Consider the following 21,352-nt stretch of genomic DNA (forward strand, 5'->3'; position numbering starts at 1 on the left):
CCGTCAGAAGCAAAGCAAGTGTATATCACAAGCTCTGCCACCTTCATGAACTGAAGCCCTGGGCAGGTTATTCGACCTCTCCAGGCTTCAGTTTCAATGATGCAGATGAAAGCTAATGACTTGAGCCTCTTCCAGTTGTGGAGATTAAATGACAGATAACAGTTCAATCCCTGGGTCAGGAAGATTCCCCTGGAGGAGGGCATGGCAACCCACTCCAGTATTACTGCCTGGAGAATCCCATGAACATAGGAGCCTGGTGGGCTACAGTTCATGGGGTCTCCCAGAGTTAGACACGACTGAGCTACTGAGCACTCACGCAACGTGACAACTGCCTGGCCCAGTCTGAGTGTCCAATCAATGCTTCTTTTTAAGACTAGTTCATCTTCCGAAGAACCCACAGTCCAGGTAAGACCTCTAAAACTGCCCCCTTTGTGACAGGGGTGGAGGTTAGGAAAGCCAGACTAGATGCACAGAGTTACAGGGCTGGTAGGGATTAGCGAGGACCCAGTTCCACATACTGTGGGTGAAGAAACAGGAGAAAGGCTAGTAGTCACTGCTTATAATCACCCAGCTCATAGACTGTGAGCTAGATAGAGGCAGGCTTCCTGTTCCTCACTCAATCCCACCAAATCCTAAAGCTGAAAGTATGCATATGAGGTGGACTGGATTCCAGTTATGTTTATCTTCTAAATTAGGCAGAGTCAGAAAACTCTCAGTAAAGAGCTGGAAAGTAAATATTTAAGACTTTGTAGATCAAGTATGGCTTCTATTACATATTCTTGGGCTTCTCTCGTGACTCAGAAGGTAAAGAATCTGCCTGCAATGCAGGAGACCTGGGTTTGATCCCTGGGTTAGGAAAATCCTCTGGAGGAAGGGCCAGTATTCTTACCTGGAGAATCCCCACGGACAGAGGAGCCTGGCAGGCTACAGTACATGGGGTCACACAGAGTCGGACACAACTGAACAACTAAGCACATTACATATTCTTGATTTTTTTGTTGTTTTTTACAATGCCTTAAAACGTGAAAAATATTTGTGTCTTGTGAGTTGTACCAAAAATAAGCTGTGGGCTGGATATCCCTGGCAGGGCATGGTCTGCCACCTCCCTGCTAATACATCCTGGGGCCCCGAGTGTCTGGAGGCCCCTTGCGCCTTCTATCCTCTGAGGAAAGCCCGGCTGTGTCTATTGTGACTGCATTCCACGCCTGTTCTAGAAGCCTGGCGGGGGCTGGCCGCCTGGGGGAGGCAGACAGCTGTGGACACCATGGAGGCCCTGAGTGCGGTGCTGTCCTGCCCCGTGTGCATGGAGCTGTTCACGCCGCCCGTGCTGCTCCTCTCCTGCTCCCACAACTTCTGCAAACAGTGCCTGGAGCTGATCTTGGTGTGCCAGAACTGCACCCACGTCAACGGACAGTTCTGCTGCCCAGTGTGTAGGAAAGTAAGAGAGGCTGGGGGCCCTTCTGCTGCTGACATAGCAGATTTCTTTCTGGTCAACACATCTTTGAATCTATGCAATAAAAGAGCTAAGGTTATTTGGCCTGCAAAATGAAGACTGTCTGGCCAGAACTCACATCTGTGAAGGGTTATCAGCAGATTTCTAGAGAAGGAAATGGCAATCCACTCCAGTATTCTTGCCTGGAGAATCCCATGGACAGAAGAGCCTGGTGGGCTACTGTTCACGGGGTCACAGAGAGTTGGACATGACTGAGTGACTAAGCACATCAATGGATTTTGGGGGGAGCAGGCTTAGAAGACATGGTGGGACCCAGGATAGGAGCTACAGGAAGATATGCACTGTGGTTTAATGTTAGAAGGTTCTAACAGAACTGCCAAGAGATAAAATACACCAGCTTTCACTTATTCAGTATGTGCTGGGGTAGGGGGACATTTTCAAGCACCTGCCAGGGGCCTTGTCACTGCCAGGATCCCAGGGATACAGAGATGACAAGACACATCCTTGTAGGAGCCAGTGGCTCTCTATACAGTGAGAGACCCTTCAGTGGAGACACAAAAGACTGCAGAGGAGCTGACAGCTGGGGAGAGACTACAAAGCAGGGCAGATGAAGAGAGGATAGCAGATACCAAGGGCCTAAAGGGGGGCCTGCAGCCAGATTGCTTAGAGTTGGTTAGTAAATAAGAAGGCTTTGGTGTGGGGTTGTGGGAGCTGCCAGGGCACTTAGGGCATCCATTAGGAGGACAGGTCAGGGCATGTTGAAGGAGGTCTTACATGTCATGCAAAAGGCTTTCTTTGCATGCTGTCCTGTAAGCAGTGGGGCCAGGAGAAATGTTTAACCTGGAAAAGGTCATATAGCACTGGTGTTGAAACTACTGTTATCTGCAGTATGTATTCTCATGGAAACTTGTTGGACAATGACTTGTGTGGTGTTTCTCTCCCCAGGTAGCATGAAAGTACTGTGATTGGTGTTTCTCCAGGTCCTTTGGGTATTTGTGGAAGGAAGGAAGAAAATATAAAATGAATGGATTGCAGGAAGAGGGAAGTTATGAAGGGTTCTGTGTCAGTAGGAACGGAGGGTAGGCCGATTGGAGAGGCAGGTGCCGGCTCTCCAATGGTAATCAACTGAATACGGGGGCTAGGGCGCCAGTGAGAAGGTTGTGTGTGAGAGAATGTGTGTATAGAGCTGCGGGGCAGCAGTTCAAAAACACCAGATGCTTAGATTTACTTATGCTTTTCATTTTGTAGCGATGGCTAGCCTGGGGTTTAAACTCAGGACCGGCCCCTCTAAAGACGAATTTTTTTTCTCTTCCCAGAGGGGCCAGGGAAATTCTGAGCAGGGTGTAAACCTTTTAGAAATGGCATGCTGGTTGAGGAGGGCTGAGAAGCCCAGCTCCTCGGTCTAGAGAGAGGGACAATCTCGAAGAAAAAAAAATATGTTAACATTTACTATATAAGGATTACGGGCAAGATAATCTCTAAATTTAAGACTGCCCACTTTATGGAACCCCCTCCCCAAGCTTAAGTTGCTAAGTTCCTTCAGTCGTGTCCGACTCTGCGCGACCCCATAGATGGCAGCCCACCAGGCTCCCCCGTCCCTGGGATTCTCCAGGCAAGAACACTGGAGTGGGTTGCCATTTCCTTCTCCAATGCATGAAAGTGAAAAGTGAAAGTGAAGTCGCTCAGCCATGTCCGACTATTAGCGACCCCATGGACTGCAGCCCACCAGGCTCCGCCGTCCATGGGATTTCCCAGGTGAGAGTACTGGAGTGGGGTGCCATCGCCTTCTCCCTCAAGCTTAAATAGGCACTTTTTTTCAAAGAAGTAACTGAAAATTCACTGTAACAATAATGATAGTAATTCCTTTAATGCATATTCCCAAATAGGAATCTAAGCATTTCTGGAGAGAACGGGCTGGATTTCTATTTGCAGATAATGAAACCGAGGCTGAAAATTCAAGTCACGACGTTTAAGTTCACCCACCTTTCTTCCCTCGAGGTATAAAATACACACAGTAAAGTGTGTGATGCACACATCTGAGGTATTTGTTGTTGTCGTTTAGTTGCTAAATTGAGGACATCTGAGGTACACTTTGTCCCAATAAAGCACATATGTATATTTCCATATAAGCCCCTCCTGGACCAACGTCTAGAACATTTTCTTCACTTCATGTGCGTCCCCCCACCACACACACAAGACACTGTTAAGACTTCTTTTACCATGGGTTAGTTTTGCAGAAGAAATAACTGGGTCCAAGAAGGGTTTAGATTGTCTGGTTGGAAATCAGTGGCTATAGCTGGCACATAGGTTGTTTGGCGTCTGTTCCCCTCTCTAGTATATAAACCCCTGAGGGTAGGGCCAGGTGCACTGTCCTGTTCACTATCACATTCCCAGCATGGCAGGTGCTCAATGAAAGTTTATTAAACAAGTGGAATTTAAGGTTATTGACAGATGAGTGGACTGCGATGGTACCTCAGGGTGGCATGTAGCCTTGGCTTTTTTACCTTGTTATTATTTGGGTATGACAAGACAAACAGATCAGGAGATGATTGCCATTGAGAAATAGCTTGTAACTCATAGACCCCAAGAGGAGGGGCCACACCACATCACAGTGGGCCACATGTGGAAATCAGAGTGGGTCAGGAAACAGGGGGATGGGGAAATGTGGACAAGAAAGACTTTTGTTTGGTTTCTGCAGGAAGAAAACAGGTAGGTATGGTGAGAAGGCTTAGGATTGGCCAGCTTGAACAATTTCAGTGGCCTCTGGGACATGGGGTTGCCCCTATATATCTAGTATCTGGCCCTGAATGGCTAGGGCAGTGGGTAGGGGAACAGCAAATATAAAGGAGGTGGTTGGGGTGTGGACCCCTGATTCGTCAGTTTGCATGTAAAATGAATGCCCCCAGGTGAATCCTTTACTGTCTGTAGGAACTGGCTAGCCAATGGGAAGGGGCTCATCCCAAGCCCCAGATGCCAGAACATCAGGACACAGTAAATAAAAGATGTGGCTAATATGCTTTGGTCTTCAATGCTTAATTTAGGCATCTTCTTGAGACTCCAGTCATGCTCTCCTCTGTCACCCCAAGGAGAGTTAGTCCTTCCTTCTCTGTGCTCCCCTATACATCCAAGCACACAGTCCTTCATGAAGGTCTGTCTTCCCACTGGCCTGAATGTCCCCAGGAGACAGAGCAGGTGCTAACCAAGACTTACAAGGTCAAAGAAGGCAGATTCCTGCTCCATCTGATGGAGTCTGTGATGATTGCCTCTGTAGATGGTGCACTTACTTGCTCAGGTGAGAGTGCTTTGGAGCAGGAGGAGATATTCTACAGGGATGAGGAGTCTTCACAGTCATTTCCTTTTGAAAGCCTGGAGGGGTGGCCTGGGCTGTCTTCCCGCTCACTGGTGTTTATGTGCAGGAAGGGCGGTGTCTCATCCTTCCCCATGACGATGTCACAGTTGATGATGGGAATTTGCCACAAGCTCATGCCGGTTCTGTGTTTTAGGTCATTTATTTGAGGGGAAGGGGAACAAACGGATTGCAGAGGAACATCTTGGCTGAAAACATACTGGAGAAGTTTAAGGAAGAACTTGAGACTCTTCACACCAAGGAGCAAAATCAACTTGCTCAGACATGTGAAAAGCATGGAGAAAGTGTGAATCTGGTATTCAATCACACTTTTAATTTTATTTTATTCTTGCTTAGCTACCCAATCTGTCAAATTACTCAGCAACCTATTGTTGAAATCAGATATTTGCTTAGGAGTATAGTAGAGGATTACTTTCCAGACAAATGCACATATCAACGCTACCTTCATTCTTAGTGATGGAGCCCAGGGTTTGGTGTGTGTGTGTGGTATTCAGTCAGGTAAACTGCAGCAAGATTAAAGGGACCACAGATAGACAGGCTCACATAGTTACAAAGAAGTTGCATGATAGTCAGATCTATGAGAATTTAGCTACCCATGATCACGCAGAGAGAGAGGGTAGGGTAAGATGGGACCAGGAATCTGCCATTCCTCCTTTTGGCCACATCCCGTTTGGAGAGCTGTGTATGACTCTGATGTTTAATCTTAAGCATGAGTTTTTGATACAATATGTCATATTAACTCTTTACTGTACTCTGTATGATGCTATACATGTTATATGTTTATACACACGTGTCTACAGTGTGATTTAAATAAAACCATGTGTACCCCACTCTAATTCCATGTTCCCCAGCTAAGAGATCTTCACAGGTGATTTGATACATGTAATCTGCCCCTTTGGTAATAGCTTTAGGATGATCTCCATGTCAAATATAACTCAGATATGAATCAGACATAACATCACTTTAGCTTTCATTCGTCACAGTCAACAAAGCCTGTACACAACCTTGAGCCTGTTTGCTTTCCCCAGCAGCCCTGGAGGGACAGCATGAGGCAGCTCCCACGTCTCACAGACTATGCAGCACCCACCAGGTTTAGGTTGCTTTGATAAAGGTCAGGGGTGAACTAAGTTAGTGGTTTCCTTGGAGAAGGTCAAAAGCTTTCCTGAGTCTTTATAATTGGCTCTAGCTTGAGCTCTGCAGCCAACTCCTAAAGCATAGATGGAGCTCTGTGAGGGCTTCATCGCTCCAGGGCCCCCAGCCCTTTAGGGCAGAATATCCAGGGTCTGTCCTCAGAGGGCAGGGTTTCTTTGTGAGTCGCCACCCTCAGCCACTTTCCCGGGCTATTCTGAGCTCCACCAGCTTCTGCTCTGTTTCTTCCAGCCACCCCTCCTCGTGCAAGGACATAAATGGAATGTTTGGGGCAGGCTAGCTCAGGCCACTAAGAGGACCCAAGAGAATACAATGTGATTTGGTATTCTTGTTGAATTCTGCCTTTGAAAATCAGTTTCATTTATCACAAATTCTCAGTGGTTCTCTCACCCTCAGCAGTAACCTCCCTTTCTGAGATTTCAAGTTTTCACTAGTAAGTTTTCATTTCATTCATAAGGTTTCATTCCAAGGCTCCCATTAGCCAAGTGAAGGGGCCAGCAGGACAGTGAGGTCCTACTCAATCCCTTTCATCTAAAATAGGCCCAGTTTATCTTGAGCCTGTAGCAGGGTCAACTTTGTTGAAGTCTTTATGATATTATTGGTAGCTACCATGTGTATAATGTCTGCCGAGTGCCAGATTGCATACCAAGCATGTTCCATGCATCATATTTAATCTTTATAACAGCCCTTGGCTTGGCCAAGTGGAAATGACTTTGCTTCTAACCCCAGTTCTATCCCTTCATGGCATTGTGTCCTTGGGCAAATCATTTAACAACTTGGAGACTTTTCAGCTTTCTCCCCTGTAAAATGGACACAATACTATCCAAATCAAAGGGTCATTATGAGGAGTCCAAGAAAAACCAAGTGTGGTATGTGCTTACTAAATTATCATTCAAGCATCCTGGTACTACCACCATCTCTGTCTTCCATACATCAAGCCTCCTGTGCAACTGACTTTTGATACCTGCTTAAGAATACATTCAGTAGCCTGAGGTTACAGAAGGTTCTGAGTGTGTAGGACTGGAATAAGAAGGGAAATAAGTGTCATTGACTTTTCTTTTGTCAATCAGATGTGCCTAAGTGATGAAGAACCAATATGTGGAATGTGCAAGCTCTTTGGGGACCACAAGACTCACCCAGTAGCCAAGATTTCTGATGCCTATGCAGAGAGGAAAGTGAACTTTGCTAAGGATATTCAGCTGGTGCTGCAGAAATCTGAGAGCGCGGCACAGGCAGTACAGGTATGGCTCATATGGCTCATGTCTTTTCTCCAACAGCAGGGCAATATTTGGCTTCCATTCAAATGACTGCTGTTCTCTTGAGGACACTACATTAACAAAAGCAGTATTTAAATATGAGGGAGAAATTCTCTAGAGAGTGAGTCTCCTTAAGTGTGTTGTGAAATATGTCAAGTTTTGAAATGTGCATGTTGAGAAATGGTTGAATTCTGTTTGCTTAAAGGGATTCCAAAATGATCATTTAATGGCCATTTCACTCTTTTGGGCTTCCCTGGTGGCTCAGCTGGTAAAGAATCCACCTACAGTGTGAGAGACCTGGGTTCTATCTCTGGGTTGGGAAGATCCCCTGGAGAAGGGAATGGCTACCCATACCAGTATTCGGGCCTGGAGAAGTCCATGAACAGTATAGTCCATGGGTCGCAAAGAGTCAGACATGACTGAGTGACTTTCACTTCACTTAACTCTTTTAAGATGACAAAGTAAGATGCATCCTAGCTTCTATGGTATATTTTCCTTATTTTATAACTTTCTCCCGCCCCCGAAAACTTAGATATTAGGAATCAATCTCTGGATACATTTGTCAAGAGAACAAAATTTTCTAAGTCACACACACACACACACACACACACACACTGAAGACTAGATAGTCTTTGAGAAACAAATTCTAAACTTTAGCTTTTGTAGAGAAGGGACACCTGCAGAATGGCCAAGGCAGAGGCTGCTGGGGACTGGGCCACACTAGCCACCTAACATTTGGTATCATAGGTTGAGTCTCTGGAAACAGAAGCTGAGACAGAGTTTGGGGTACAAGATATCCAAGACTGCCATCTGTAAGAGTAGGAGGAGGTAGATGAAACAGAGGAGAAGGCAAACTACACCACAGGCCTGACAAGCATTGCCTGATCCAGCTTTGCCCATTAGAGTACTCTATGTTGAGCTGCAATGGGCAGGAGACTGTAGGTCCTTTTGCTCAGCCTCCAAATGTAGGCTGATGTGGGAAGGGCACAGCAATCCCAAAGGATTTGACACCTGGAGGCTGGTCATACCTCAACAGGCAGTAAGTCCTCTCTGGAAAGGGGGATTGGGGCAGAATATCTCTGTCTATCATAGCTGACTTTTATAGATCTTCTTCTAAATACCAAATATTGGTTAAAATTGGATTTTTATTATTTCCTCATCTGATCCAGATAGAGTAACAAAGTCTGAATTTATTCTCCCTTCTGGAAAAATAAAACAAAATAAACAAAAATATATGGAACAACAGTTTTCAAGACACTGGACCTCAAGAAATAAAAGATACTAATCTCTGAGAGACAGGAGATACACAAGATTAGCTCTACAGTTGCTACAACTTACTGCCTTGAGAGAGCTTGAAAGGGTGGAAAGAGGGAACCCAAGCAAAGCCTGGCAGATTCTTTGAATTTAGGAGATGGAACTGAGCCTCTGGGGAGGTCAAGACATTTCAAGTGCATAAGACAGAGTTCAGAGAAGAGAGCACTGCACAGAGAGACAAACCAGAGATCTGCAGAGTCTCCTTTGAGTGTTCAACAGAGCTCAGCACCTGTCTGTGAGAAAATTACCTTATGCCATGAAAGGCTCCACAGGAAAAGATTGAGGGCAGTGCTTGGAGCTCAAACAGAATCAGAACAAAGCCTGTTCCCACTAACAAGATTGGAAAAACTTGTAAATCATGAGACATTGAAGTGAGTACTCAGGAAGTCTTAGTCCCAGAATGAGCATGGCTCCAGAGTCACCTAATAAATAATGAAGTGAAAATGAAAGTGTTAGTCACTCAGTCGTGTCCGATTCTTTGCGACCCCGAGGACTATAGGCTCCTCTGTCCATGGGATTATCCAGGCAAGACCACTGGAGTGGGTAGTTATTCCTTTCTCCAGGTGATCTTCCCAACCCAGGGATCAAACCCAGGTCTCCTGCATTGGCAGGCAGATTCTTTACCATCTGAGCCACCAGGGAAGCAAGCACTAAAAGATCATTTTTTCCAAGTAACTTAACTGTATCCTCCCAAAATATTAAGATTTATAGGAATGTAAAAATATACAACATCAAACAAGGTAAAAAATCACAATGTATGACATCAAAGATTACCAGGCAAGCAAAGAAGCAGGAAAATATGACCCATAATGAAAATAATAATTTGTTGGTTTTTTCAGTTGCTAAATTATATTTATAATTATAATTATTGTAATTGTAGTCCATATTTCAAAAAGTTAGAGACAAGGAAGATATAAAAAAGATTCAAATCAAATTTCTGGATATGAGAGAAAAATACGCTTAGTGGGATTAACAGCAGGTTAGTCACTGAGAAGAAAAGCTTTGTGAAATTGAAGACATAGCAATAGAAATTACTCAAAATGAAACCCAGAGAGGAGTGAGAATTTTTTTTAAAACAGAATTACTTAGCAGGGGAAGAGCTTCGTGTCCCAATATTTGACTAATTGAAGTCCCTGAAGGAAATGATGGGGTGGGGGAAGGACAGGAAAACTATCTTAAAAAATAATGGCCAAATATTTACCAAACTTGATGAAAACTATATTAAAAAAATACATCCAAGAAATTTGACAAACATCTAGTAAAATAAATATGGCTAAAACTATACCAGAGTACATCATAGTCAAATTGCTGAAGCCAGTGATAAAGAGAAAATATTAACAGCACCCAAAGGTAAAAACACACACATATTTCACACAGAAGAACAAAAATAAGGATGACATCTGCTTTCTTGCTGGAAACAATCCAAGCATGAAGACAGTGGAGAAAAATCTTTAAAATATCAGTTTAAAAAAGTCAACCTAGAATTCTGTATCTAGTGAAAATATCTTTCAAATATGAAGACAAAATAAAAACACTTTCTTTCAAAAGCTGAAAGAATTCATCACCAGCAGATTCACACTATAAGAAATGTTATAGGAAGTCCTTCAGGCAGAAGGAAAATCTGAATCTAAAAGGAATAAAGGACACCAGAAATGGCAAAGAAAACCGTAAATATGTAAGATTGTTTTCATATTATTTAAATCTTTCAAAACATAACTCACTGTTTTTAAAATAACAATGTCATATGACGTTCATTACATGTAAAAGTAAAGTACATGACAATAATAGCATGAGCTTAGGAGAGACATCATGGAGGTACAGTACGATAAGGGTTTTATACTACATGTGAAGTGAGATGAAGGTAGACTGTGATAAGTTAAAGATGTGTGCTATAAGCCCTCAAGAAAGTGAAAGTCCCTCAGTTGCGTTTGATTCTTCGCAATGCCATGGACTAAGCATGCCAGGCTCCTCTGTTTATGGGATTTCCCAGGCAAGAAGACTGGACTGGATAGACATTCCCTTCTCCAGGGGATCTTTCCGACCCAGGAATCAAACCTGGGTCTCCTGCATTGCAGGCAGATTCTTTACCATTTGAGCCACCAGGGAAGCCCATAAGCCCTCAAGCAACCACTAAAATAGTAAAGAGTTATTGCTAATAAGCCAGCAGTGGAGATAAAATAGGATTATAAAAGATACACAATTAATCCTAAAGAAGGTAGAAAGAGAGGAGGAAGGGAACAAAAACCAGATTGGGCAAATCGAAGCAAATAGCAAGATGATAAAACTCAAATCTAGCCATATCAGTAATCACATCAACTGAAAATGGTCTAAACACTCCAATTAAAAAGGCTTTCATCATAGTGAAAAAAAAAAAAATCAAGACCCAACTCGGATAACTGTGCTTTATATGAAGACACAAATAGGTTAAAAGTGAAAGAATGGAAAGAGACATGTCATGCTAATATGAGTCAAAAGAAGCCAGAGTGGCTCTATTAACATCAGGCAAAGAAGATTTCAGGCCAAATAATATTATTAATACCAAGGAGAAAGAAGGTAATTTCATTTTCGTAAATGGATCAATTAATCAAGAGAATAAAAACAGTCTGAAATGTTTATGCATTTAATAAGGAATCTTCAAAATATATAAAGCAAAAACCGATAAAACTACCAGGAGAAATAGACAAATCAATAATTTTCAATATCTTTTTCTTGATAACTGATAGAACAGGTATGCAGGAATTCTGCAAATATATAGCTTGAACAACATTGTTAATCAGGCCTGACTAACATGTATGGAACATTCCCCCCCAACAACAATAGAACACATTCTCAAGTTCACACAGCTCACCAAGATAGACCATAAAACAAGTATCAACAAATTTAAAAGGATTTGGGGCTTTTCTGTTGGCTCAATGGTAAAGGATCCTCCTACCAATACAGGAGACATGGGTTCAATCCCTGGTCCAGGAGGATCCCACATGCCATGGAGCAACTACGCCCGTGTGCCACAGCTATTGAACCTGTGTTCTAGAGTCTGGAAACCGCAACCACTGAGCCCTCAAGCCGAAACTACTGAAGCCCACAAGCCCTAGAGCCTGTACTCTGCAACAAGAGAAGCCACTGCAGTAAGAACCCCGTGCACTGCAACCACAGTAGCCACCACTCACTGCAACTAGAGAGAAGTCTGCACAGCCAATAAATAAATAAATAAAATTATTTTTTAAACGTTTTTAAAAATTCAATTTATACAAAGTACGTTCCCTGTTTAGTTGCTAAGTCATGCCCAACTCTTTGTGACCCCATAGACTGCAGTGCACCAGACTTCCCAGTTCTCATTATCTCCTAGAGTTTGCTCAAACTCATGTCCTTGGAGTCAGTGATGCTATCCAACCATCTCATCTTCTGTCACCCTCTTCTCCTCCTGCCTTCTATCTTTACCAGAATCAGGGTCTTTTATAATGAGTCGGCTCTTCTCCTCAGGTGGCTAAAGTACTGGAGCTTCATCTTCAGCATTAGTCTTTCCAATGAATATTCAGGGTAGATTTCCTTTAGGATTGATTGGTTTGATCTCCTTGCTATCAAAGGGACTCTCAAGAGTCTTCTCCAGAACCACTGGAGAATTCAAAAGCATCAGTTCTTTGGCATTTAGCCTTTTACATGGTTCAGTTCTCACATCTGTACACGACTACTGGAAAAACCGTAGCTTTGACTACATGGACTTTCATTGGCAAAGTTGTCTCTGCTTTTTAATACACTGTCTAGGTTTGTCATAGCTTTCCTTCCAAGAAGCAAGTGTCTTTTAATTTCATGGCTGCGGTTACCATCCGCAGTGATTTTGGAGCCCAAGAAAATACAATCTGTTACTGTTTCCACTTTTCCCCCTTCTATTTGCTGTGAAATGATGGGACTGGAATGCCATGATCCTAGTTTTTCAAATGTTGAGTTTCTCTGATGACAACAGAATTAAATTAGAAATGAATAACTTACAGATTTTTGGAAATTAAATAACATGTATTGATTAACTCATAGGTCAAAGAAAAACCAAAATGGAGATTATAAAGTATTTTGCACTGGATAAAAATGAAAGCAAAACGTATCAGTATTATGGGTTGCCACTAAAGCAGCACGTGGGAAATTTAAATTAGAAAATAATAAGACTTGGTATTACTGATCTCAGCTCCCACCTTAGGAAAGTGCAAAAAGAAAGAGTGAAGTAATCCAAGTAAGCAGTATAAAAGAAATAATAAAGACAGAGCAGAAAAAAATGAGCTAGAAAACCAAAAACAATAGAGAAAATAAATAAAACCAAAAACTAGTTCTTCAAGAAGATCAACAGAATTAAACTTCTAGCCAGACTACTCAAGGAAATAGAGATGGTGAGAGGAGAGAGAACATTATTTACCAAAACCAGGAATAAGAGAGGTAACATCACTACAAATTCTATAGGTATTTAAAATACAACAGTCAAACTCTATGCTTAATGTTAAACTGCTCACAGCTTTTAAAACCTTCCTTCTCCCTCTACCCCTTCTGATTGAAATCTGGAAAAGCTGATAAGCAAACCTTCTTTGGCACCTGCAGGATTTCAAACCACATAAGCCCAGCTTAGCTGTGGGAACCTTCCACAGCTCATAACCACCATAAAAATTCCAAACCAATCTGCTTTCTCTGCTCTTTAAAGCTATTTCAGACCTGGTTGGAAGCTGCCCTGCTCTCCTCCAGAAAGCTTCATTATGTAATAGCCCTTTTCATCACATCTTTCTGTGGTGACATCATCACTCTTCAGGTTTCTGAGGAGTGGCTCCAACACATAATAAGGGACAACTGCAAACAATTTTATGGCAATAAACTCGACAATTTAGATTAAATTCTGTGAAAGACACAAATGATCAAAATTCTCCCAGAAGAAATGTTATAATAGCCATTTATCTGTTAAAGAAGTTAAATTTGTAGTTAAAAACTTGCTTGCATTAAAAACTCCAAGCCCATGTAGGTTTGTTGATGATTCGACCAAACATTTAAGGAAGAGGCAATAACAAATATACACAAACTTCCAGAAAATTAAAGAAATGGGAATTTGTCCCAACTCTTTCTATAGGACCAGGGTTATCCTGAAGTCAGAACCAGGCAAAGAAAATTACAACCAATATCTTTTATGAACACTGATGTAATAATTCATTTAAAAATTTTGTAGATCATATCCAAAAATATATGAGAGGCCTAATACATTACAAGCAAAAGGGGCTTTATCTCCAGAATACAGTGCTAACATTCAAAAATCAATGTAGTCCACTATAATAACAAAAGAAAAATGAAAAATCATATGATTTCAGTAGACAGAATACTTTTTTGCAAGAATTCAATATTAATTTGATAAAACTAAGCAATCTAGTAATATCTCAGATGCTCTGGTTCTCAGAGGCCAAACTGATTGTCCAAAAACTTAATTCAGTTCTGACACTAACCATCTGTAGTTAATACAGACCTCACCAGTTAAGGGCTATGCTATAAGACTGCCCTCACTTCAGATTTCAGTCACAAGTCTGAAGTTGCCACCTGTACTTCTGACTAACTGGCTATAAACTTGGGTTTCCTACAACCCCCTTCTCAGGTTGATGATTCATTAGAATGATTCACAGATCTCAGGAAAGCACTTTACTGCTTTTACTTCTTTATTATAAGGATATAAATCAGCAACAGCTAAACAGAAAAGTTACACAGGACAAGGTAAGAGCTGTGGGGTATTTAGAGGGGTAGCTTGCATGAGTTCTCCGTGTGTCCTGTCCTCCCAGCATAACAGTGTTCACCAATTGGAAGCTCCCTGAACCCTTTCTAAAGGGGTTTTTGTGGAGATTCCATTATGTAGGGCTGCTGCTGCTGCTAAATCGCTTCAGTCGTGTCCGACTCTGTGCGACCCCAAAGACGGCAGCCCACCAGGCTCCTCTGTCCATGGAATTCTCCAGGCAAGAATACTGGAGTGGGTTGCCATTTCCTTCCCCAATTATGTAGGGCACGACTGATCAAATCATTGGCCATTGGTGATTGAACTCAATCTCTAATCCCTCTCCTCTTCTCAGAGTTTTATACCGCCAGTTGAGGGCAGGGCTGAAACCCAGAGTTTGAGGGTAGGGCTAAAACCCAGAGATTGAGGGTAGAGCTGAAAGTTCCAACTCTTTAGTCATGTTTGGTCTTTCTCGCAACCAGGATCCATCCCGAAGCTATCTAGGGACCCACCAAGAGTCACGTAATTAGTATAATCTCATATATTTTTAAAAAGGGCTTATTATGAATAACAAAATCTATACCTATCACTCAGGAAATTCCAAGAATTTTATGAGCTTTGTACCAGGAACCAGGGACAAAGGCCATATATTTCCCATTATACCACAACATAGAAGATAATAAAAGGCATCTGTGAAAACCTGCAACAAACATCATGCTTAATCTTGCAACACTGAATAAATTCACCCCCAACAAGATCAGAAATAAGACAATGATGTTGTTCTCATCACTGCAATTTAACATTGCACTGGAGTTCTAACCAGTACAACTAGGCAAGAAAAATAAAAGCATTCAGATAGGAAAGGAAGAAGCAAAACGATATAACTATTGCTGAGAGAAATTAAGAGGATCTATTAGTAAATAAATGGCAGAATATATACTCTTCATGCATAGCAAAACTCAATGTTATTGACATGTCAGTTCTACCCAAATACTTCAACAGATTTCATGCAATCACAATTAACATCCCAGCATACTTTTTTTTTTTTTTTTTTTAATGACTGGGTGATTCTAAAGCTCGTGTGCAAAAGTAAAGGTTATAGAATAACCAAAACAATTTGAAATAAAGTTGTAGGGTTAACTCTACCTGAATTCAACAATTAATCTAAAACTCTGGTAATTGAAAGAGCATGGTATTGGCATAAAGACAGACAAATAAAACAATGGAACAAAATAAAGAATCCAGAAACAAATCTGTACACAAATAGAACCTGAGTTTTGACAAAACTGCAAAAGCAGTGCAGTGGAGAAAGACTAGCCTCTTCAACAAATGGTACTGGAACAATTGAAATTTTGTATGTAGCAACAGCAACAAAGAAAGAAAGAAAAGGAAGGAAAAGAAAAACAAAACTTCATCCATCCTTCACACTATATGCAAAAATTAATCCTACATAGACAGTAGACCTATATATATATATATAACTAAAACCGCACAATGTGTAGAAGAAAACATAGGAGAAAAATATCTCTGTAAAAATATATCTGATAAAAGATAAAGAGTATATAAAGAACTCTCAAAACTCAACAATAAGAAAACAAACAGCTTGGGGACTTCCCTGGCAGTCCAGGGGTTAAGACTCCACGTTCCCAATACAGGGAGCACAAGTTCAATCCCTGGTCAGGGAACTAAGATCCTGCATGGCTCAGAGTGTGGCCAAAAAAAAAAAAAAGAAAACAAACAAATCAATTAAAATAGGCAAAATATTAGCATAGACTTTACACCAAATGAGCTATGCAGATGGCAAACAGTATATGAAAAGATTCTCAGTTATTAGGGAAATGCAAATGAAAACCACAATGAGATACAGCTACACATCTATCTGAAATGATAGATCAAGTGTTTGTGTGGATGTAGGGGACTCTGGGTAAGGAACTCTCATACACTGCTGCTGGGAATGTAAAATTGTACAAACACTTTGGAAAACAATTTGGTAATTTTTTAAAAAGTTAAATAACTGGTTCAGCTCTTCCTCTTCTAGGTTTCAAAACCCAAGAGAAAAGAAAATATATTAAAGTAATTGCAGTTTTGCATTGTTGAAATTTGCTGTTTGATATTGGAATACATTCTTAAATAAACGTGGTTATTTTATACACCATTTTAAATATCAATAACCTCAGATATGCAGATGACACCAAACTTATGGCAGAAAGTGAACTAAAAAACCTCTTGATGAAAGTGAAAGAGGAGAGTGAAAAAGTTGGCTTAAAGCTCAACATTCAGAAAACGATCATGGCATCCGGTCCCATCACGTCATGGGAAATAGATAGAGAAACAGTGGAAACAGTGTCAGACTTTATTTTGGGGGGCTCCAAAATCACTGCAGATGGTGACTGCAGCCATGAAATTAAAAGACGCTTACTCCTTGGAAGGAAAGTTATGACCAACCTAGACAGCATATTCAAAAGCAGAGACATTACTTTGCCAACAAAGGTCTGTCTAGTCAAGGCTATGGTTTTTCCTGTGGTCACGTATGGATGTGAGAGTTGGACTGTGAAGAAGGCTGAGTGCCAAAAAATGGATGCTTTTGAACTGTGGTGTTGGAGAAGACTCTTGAGAGTCCCTTGGACTGCAAGGAGATCCAACCAGTCCATTTTGAAGGAGATCAGCCCTGGGATTTCTTTGGAAGGTATGATGCTAAAGCTGAAACTCCAGTACTTTGGCCACCTCATGTGAAGAGCTGACTCATTGGAAAAGACTCTGATGCTGGGAGGGATTGGGAGCAGGAGGAGAAGGGGACAACAGAGGATGAGGTGGCTGGATGGCATCACTGACTCGATGGACATGAGTCTGAGTGAACTCTGGGAGTTGGTGATGGACAGGGAAGCCTGGCGTGCTGCGATTCATGGGGTCACAAAGAGTCGGACATGACTGAGCGACTGAACTGAACTGAACTGAATGCAGACCTAAATCAAATCCCTTACAATTATACAGTGGAAGTGACAAATAGATTCAAGGGATTAGATCTGATAGACACAGTGCCTGAAGAACTATAGATGGAGGTTCATGACATTGTACAGGAGGCAGTGATCAAGACCATACCCAAGAAAAAGAAATGCAAAAAGGCAAAATGGTTGTCTGAGGAGGCCTTACAAATAGCTGAGAAAACAAGAGAAGCTCAAGGCAAAGGAGAAAAGGAAAGATATACCCATTTGATTCTTCAGTGATCAGTGCAAAGAAATAGAGGAAAACAATAGAATGGGAAAGACTAGGGATCTCGAAGAAAATTAGAGATACCAAGGGAACATTTCATGCAAAGATGGGCACAATAAAGGACAGAAATGGTAGGGACCTAACAGAAGCAGACGATATTAAGAAGAGGTGGCAAGAATACACAGAAGAACTATACAAAAAAGATCTTCATGACCCAGATAACCACAATGGTGTGATCACTCACCTAGAGCCAGATATTCTGGAATGCGAAGTCAAGTGGACCTTAGGAAGCATCACTATGAACAAAGCTAGTGGAGGTGATGGAATTCCAGTTGAGCTATTTCAAATCCTAAAAAATGATGTTGTGAAAGTGCTGCACTCAATATGCCACCACATTTGAAAAACTCAGCAGTAGACACAGGACTGGAAAAGGTCAGTTTTCATTCCAATCCCTAAGAAGGGCAATGCCAAAGAATGCTCAAACGATCGCACAATTGCACTCATCTCATACGCTGGCAAAGTAATGCTCAAAATTCTCCAAGCCAGGCTTCAACAGTATGTGAACCATGAACTTCCAGATGTTCTAGCTGGATTTAGAAAAGGCAGACGAACCAGCGATCAAATTGCCAACATCTGCTGAATCATCGAAAAAACAAGAGAGTTCCAGAAAAATATCTGTTTCTGCTTTATTGACTATGCCAAAGCCTTTGACTGTGTGCATCACAACAAACTGTGGAAAATTCTTAATGCAATGGGAATACCAGACGACCACCTGACGTGCCTCCTGAGAAATCTGTATGCAGGTCAAGAAGCAATAGTTAGAACTGGACGTGGAACAACAGACTGGTTCCAAATTGGGAAAAGAGTACGTCAAGGCTTTATATTGTCACCCTGCTTATTGTACTATTATATTGTACTATTGGGAGCCACGGTGACATATATGAGACCTATAGAAACATTTATCAATAGAATGGAAGAATCTCTTCATCCCATGGAAGATGAATTTGTTAAGTGCCTACTACATGCTGGTCTGGTGTTAGGCACTATATGTCCATCATCTCATTTAGTTCTCTTCAGCACCCATGATCTCCTTTCCTCAAGGTAGGAATCTAAGATGCAGGACTATTCAGATGTAAGAGCCACAAGCACACCTAGGGGCTGCCTGGCCTTACCTCCGAGTGCCTCTACAACTGTTTCCCCTACACTCCTTCCCCCCGAGGGGAGACCTGATCACAGAGGTGATGCAGAGCTCAGGCTGACAGGATGAGCTGCAGGACAAGCTGACCAGACGGGGAAGGGCACTGTAGGTCATGGAGAGTCCAGAGTAAGAGACCTTGACTTTTTCTAGCAAGATCACAATGGATGGTTTGTGATTTCATTCCCTTCAAAATATTCAGGTAACTCCTTCCACTTGAGTATTCTTTTAGTAAGGGTGTACGTTTGATTGTAATAGAAATTCACAAGCTGAAGCTTTTTTAAAAATTAGAGATTCTATTTATTTTTTAACTTAATGAAATGGGCATAGGTAGAAAGTCAAGAATGCCAGCTTAGTGGCCCCATGATGCTCCACCCTTTTCTCTTAGCTTTGCCGTGCGTGCTCCTGTCAGCACAAGGTTACCAGGAGCCTACTCCATGGGGCATTGACCCCAGGTCCTAGCAGGAGAAAGGGGAAGGATCAAGACTTGTCCCAGAAGCATCTGTCTACTTTTAGGCAGCTTTCCCAGAAGCCGCACCCAATAACTCAGACTTCTGCTTCTGTTGCATGCCTTGTCACCCCGAACTACAAGGAAAGCAGGAAATGAATGTAAGTATTTTTAGCTGCCCACACATCACTGGCTGGAAGAATCAGGGTTCTCTGGTAGGAAAGAGTTGAAAAAAGGGTAGTAGGCTAGCAGCTAGCAGTGGGCACCACCCCTAAGGAGTTCTTGGTTCAGTAGTGGAGAAGAGGCAATGCCATGAACCAGGTGCCCAGGCCTGAATGCTGAAGGTCTTTCCTAAGAAATGTTCATGCTGCCTCCACAGGACATGGAGAAGCTCATCAGGGAACTCTCTACCAGCGCCACTGACACACTGGCCATGATCGACGCCATCGGAGACAGCCTGCTCAGTGGCATCAAATGTCGTATTGCCACCTTGAAAAAGCAACTGCAGAGTGAGCACTGCTCCAAGCTGGAGAAGTTACAGCTGGTTGCCCGGGAACTTGAAGCCCCCCGAGAGCTTTACCAGCAGATGAAGATGCTCCTGCAGCATCATGCTAACACAGTGCAATTTCTCCACGAGCATAAAAGGCTCAAGGGGGAGATGAAGAGACTCGTGGAGGGCAGCGTGTCCCCCGCAGTCCCCACCAAGGACACTATTTCCATCAGGCGCTATTTTCAAGAGCTCATTAGAGGAATAGACATCACTGCCTTTGCCCCGCCTGAGACTGACCAAGTGCCGGCCAGCATGGCTGGGCTCCAAGAGGCCTGGCAGGCAGGCTGTGCCATGCAGGGCCGTCTGTCGCAACAAGTGCTTGAGGATATTTTGTGCAAGGCAGTGTCGGGCTCAGGGCCAAAACCAAATCAAGAGGCAAAGCTTCCTAGGAACCCATCTTATGCTTACTCAGTACAAGGAAGTGAGATTGGTTCTAGAGAATCAACCGTGTAAGGTATTATTTTGGTCTCAAGATGTCAACAACTTTTATCATTTTGTCTGTAACTTGAAAGTTGCTGGACTTTGCTTCTTAAAAAGAAAATTAAAAAATTCTACATTGTGGTTTCTCTTTTGATTTTGGTCTTGTGTTGATCATCCAAAGCCTTTTTTTCTTCTTTTTTAAATGGAAATCTGCTTTAAAAACTACTTGCTTGAAGCTCACATAGGAGGGTTTGAATCATGGGGGCTGCTAATTTGGCAGTCGGGGTGGGTGGTGCAGGAGGTGAGTTCTTGGCACAAACTGAACAGAAAAGCTTTGTGTTCTGATGACTTAGTGTGCACTTTTAGCTCAGTTGAGCCTCAGATAGTAGAAAGCACAATAGCAATGACTCCCCCAGAAATGAAACCTTTGGCTAGCTCTGGACTGTGGCTTTTGTTGTTTTTCCATCACAATAAATACAATTTATTGAATGCTTAGGACACAAACACTACTAGCCATTCTTACGTTAATGAGTTACTTTCATTCTCAAAACTGAAAAAGATGGGTTTCTTGGGTAGCTCAACTGGTAAAGAATAGGTCTGTAATGCAGAAGACCTTGGTTTGATTCCTGGTTCGGGAAGATCCCCTGGAGAAGGGATAGGCTACCCTCTCCAGTATTCTTGGGCTTCCCTGCTGGCTCAATCGGTAAAGAATCCGCCTGCAATGTGGGAGACGTGGGTTCGATCCCTGGGTAGAGTTGGGAAAATCCCCTGGAGGACGGCATGGCAACCCACTCCAGTAGGGAATCCTACTGGACAGAGAATCCCCATGGACAGAGGAACCTGGTGGGCTACAGTCCATGGGATCACAAAGAGGCAAACGTGACTGAGTGTGTCTCCATTTTAGAGGAGGAACCTCAGGGTCAGAGAATTTAAGTAAATATTCCAAGTGGACACAGTCATTGAAAGGGTGAACTGTTATGCAAATCCAGCTCCTCCCGGTAGAGGCTTAGCTTCTTCCAGGCTACCCGAGTCTCTGAAGGCAGTACTGATTAGGATTTATCTCCTTAAAGAACATTGCTACTATTCTTCAGGAAGGCGCTCACTCTTCTTAACTCTAACTGATCAGTTTTTAGTAAACATCTACCATAAAATTCACTGTTTATGGAATCCTTAGTAGCATGTGTTATGCACACGCATTACATCTAATGCTTCACATAGATGACATTATTGGAACCCCACCCCATCTTAGGAGGTAAGCTATAGTGTCC

General features: G+C 42.3%; 1 protein-coding gene and 1 long non-coding RNA gene across 4 annotated transcripts in view; one reads left to right on the forward strand and one right to left on the reverse strand.

Moving 5' to 3' along the window:
* Positions 1–21,352, reverse strand: part of LOC104969435 (uncharacterized) — a 76,763-nt gene that overhangs the window by 45,604 nt on the left and 9,807 nt on the right. The gene's annotated exons all lie outside the window — the stretch shown is intronic.
* LOC112447831 (tripartite motif-containing protein 54) lies at positions 1,195–20,225 on the forward strand. Of its 3 annotated transcripts, none has more exons than XM_024996279.2 (4): positions 1,198–1,438; positions 4,957–5,115; positions 7,040–7,210; positions 19,494–20,225. In XM_024996279.2, the coding sequence occupies exons 1-4, from the start codon at positions 1,265–1,267 to the stop codon at positions 20,115–20,117; spliced, it is 1,128 nt and encodes a 375-aa protein (XP_024852047.1). In that variant the 5' UTR covers positions 1,198–1,264; the 3' UTR covers positions 20,118–20,225. The 3 variants fall into 3 exon arrangements, with proteins under 3 accessions (XP_024852049.1, XP_024852047.1, XP_024852048.1); XM_024996280.2 differs by lacking the exon at positions 1,198–1,438 and adding an exon at positions 3,299–3,451; XM_024996281.2 differs by lacking the exon at positions 4,957–5,115 and having other exon boundaries at positions 1,195–1,438.

This window comes from Bos taurus, chromosome 8 (genome assembly GCF_002263795.3).
Source record: "Bos taurus isolate L1 Dominette 01449 registration number 42190680 breed Hereford chromosome 8, ARS-UCD2.0, whole genome shotgun sequence".
Classification (NCBI taxonomy): domain Eukaryota; kingdom Metazoa; phylum Chordata; class Mammalia; order Artiodactyla; family Bovidae; genus Bos; species Bos taurus.

Bases quoted from the DNA above. Each gene is read 5' to 3' on its own strand.
- LOC112447831 (XM_024996279.2), top strand. From the start codon at position 1,265: ATGGAGGCCCTGAGTGCGGTGCTGTCCTGCCCCGTGTGCATGGAGCTG. The intron at 1,439-4,956 runs GTAAGAGAGGCT...TCTGTGTTTTAG, and splicing joins GCTGCCCAGTGTGTAGGAAA to GTCATTTATTTGAGGGGAAG. The intron at 5,116-7,039 runs GTATTCAATCAC...TTTGTCAATCAG, and splicing joins ATGGAGAAAGTGTGAATCTG to ATGTGCCTAAGTGATGAAGA.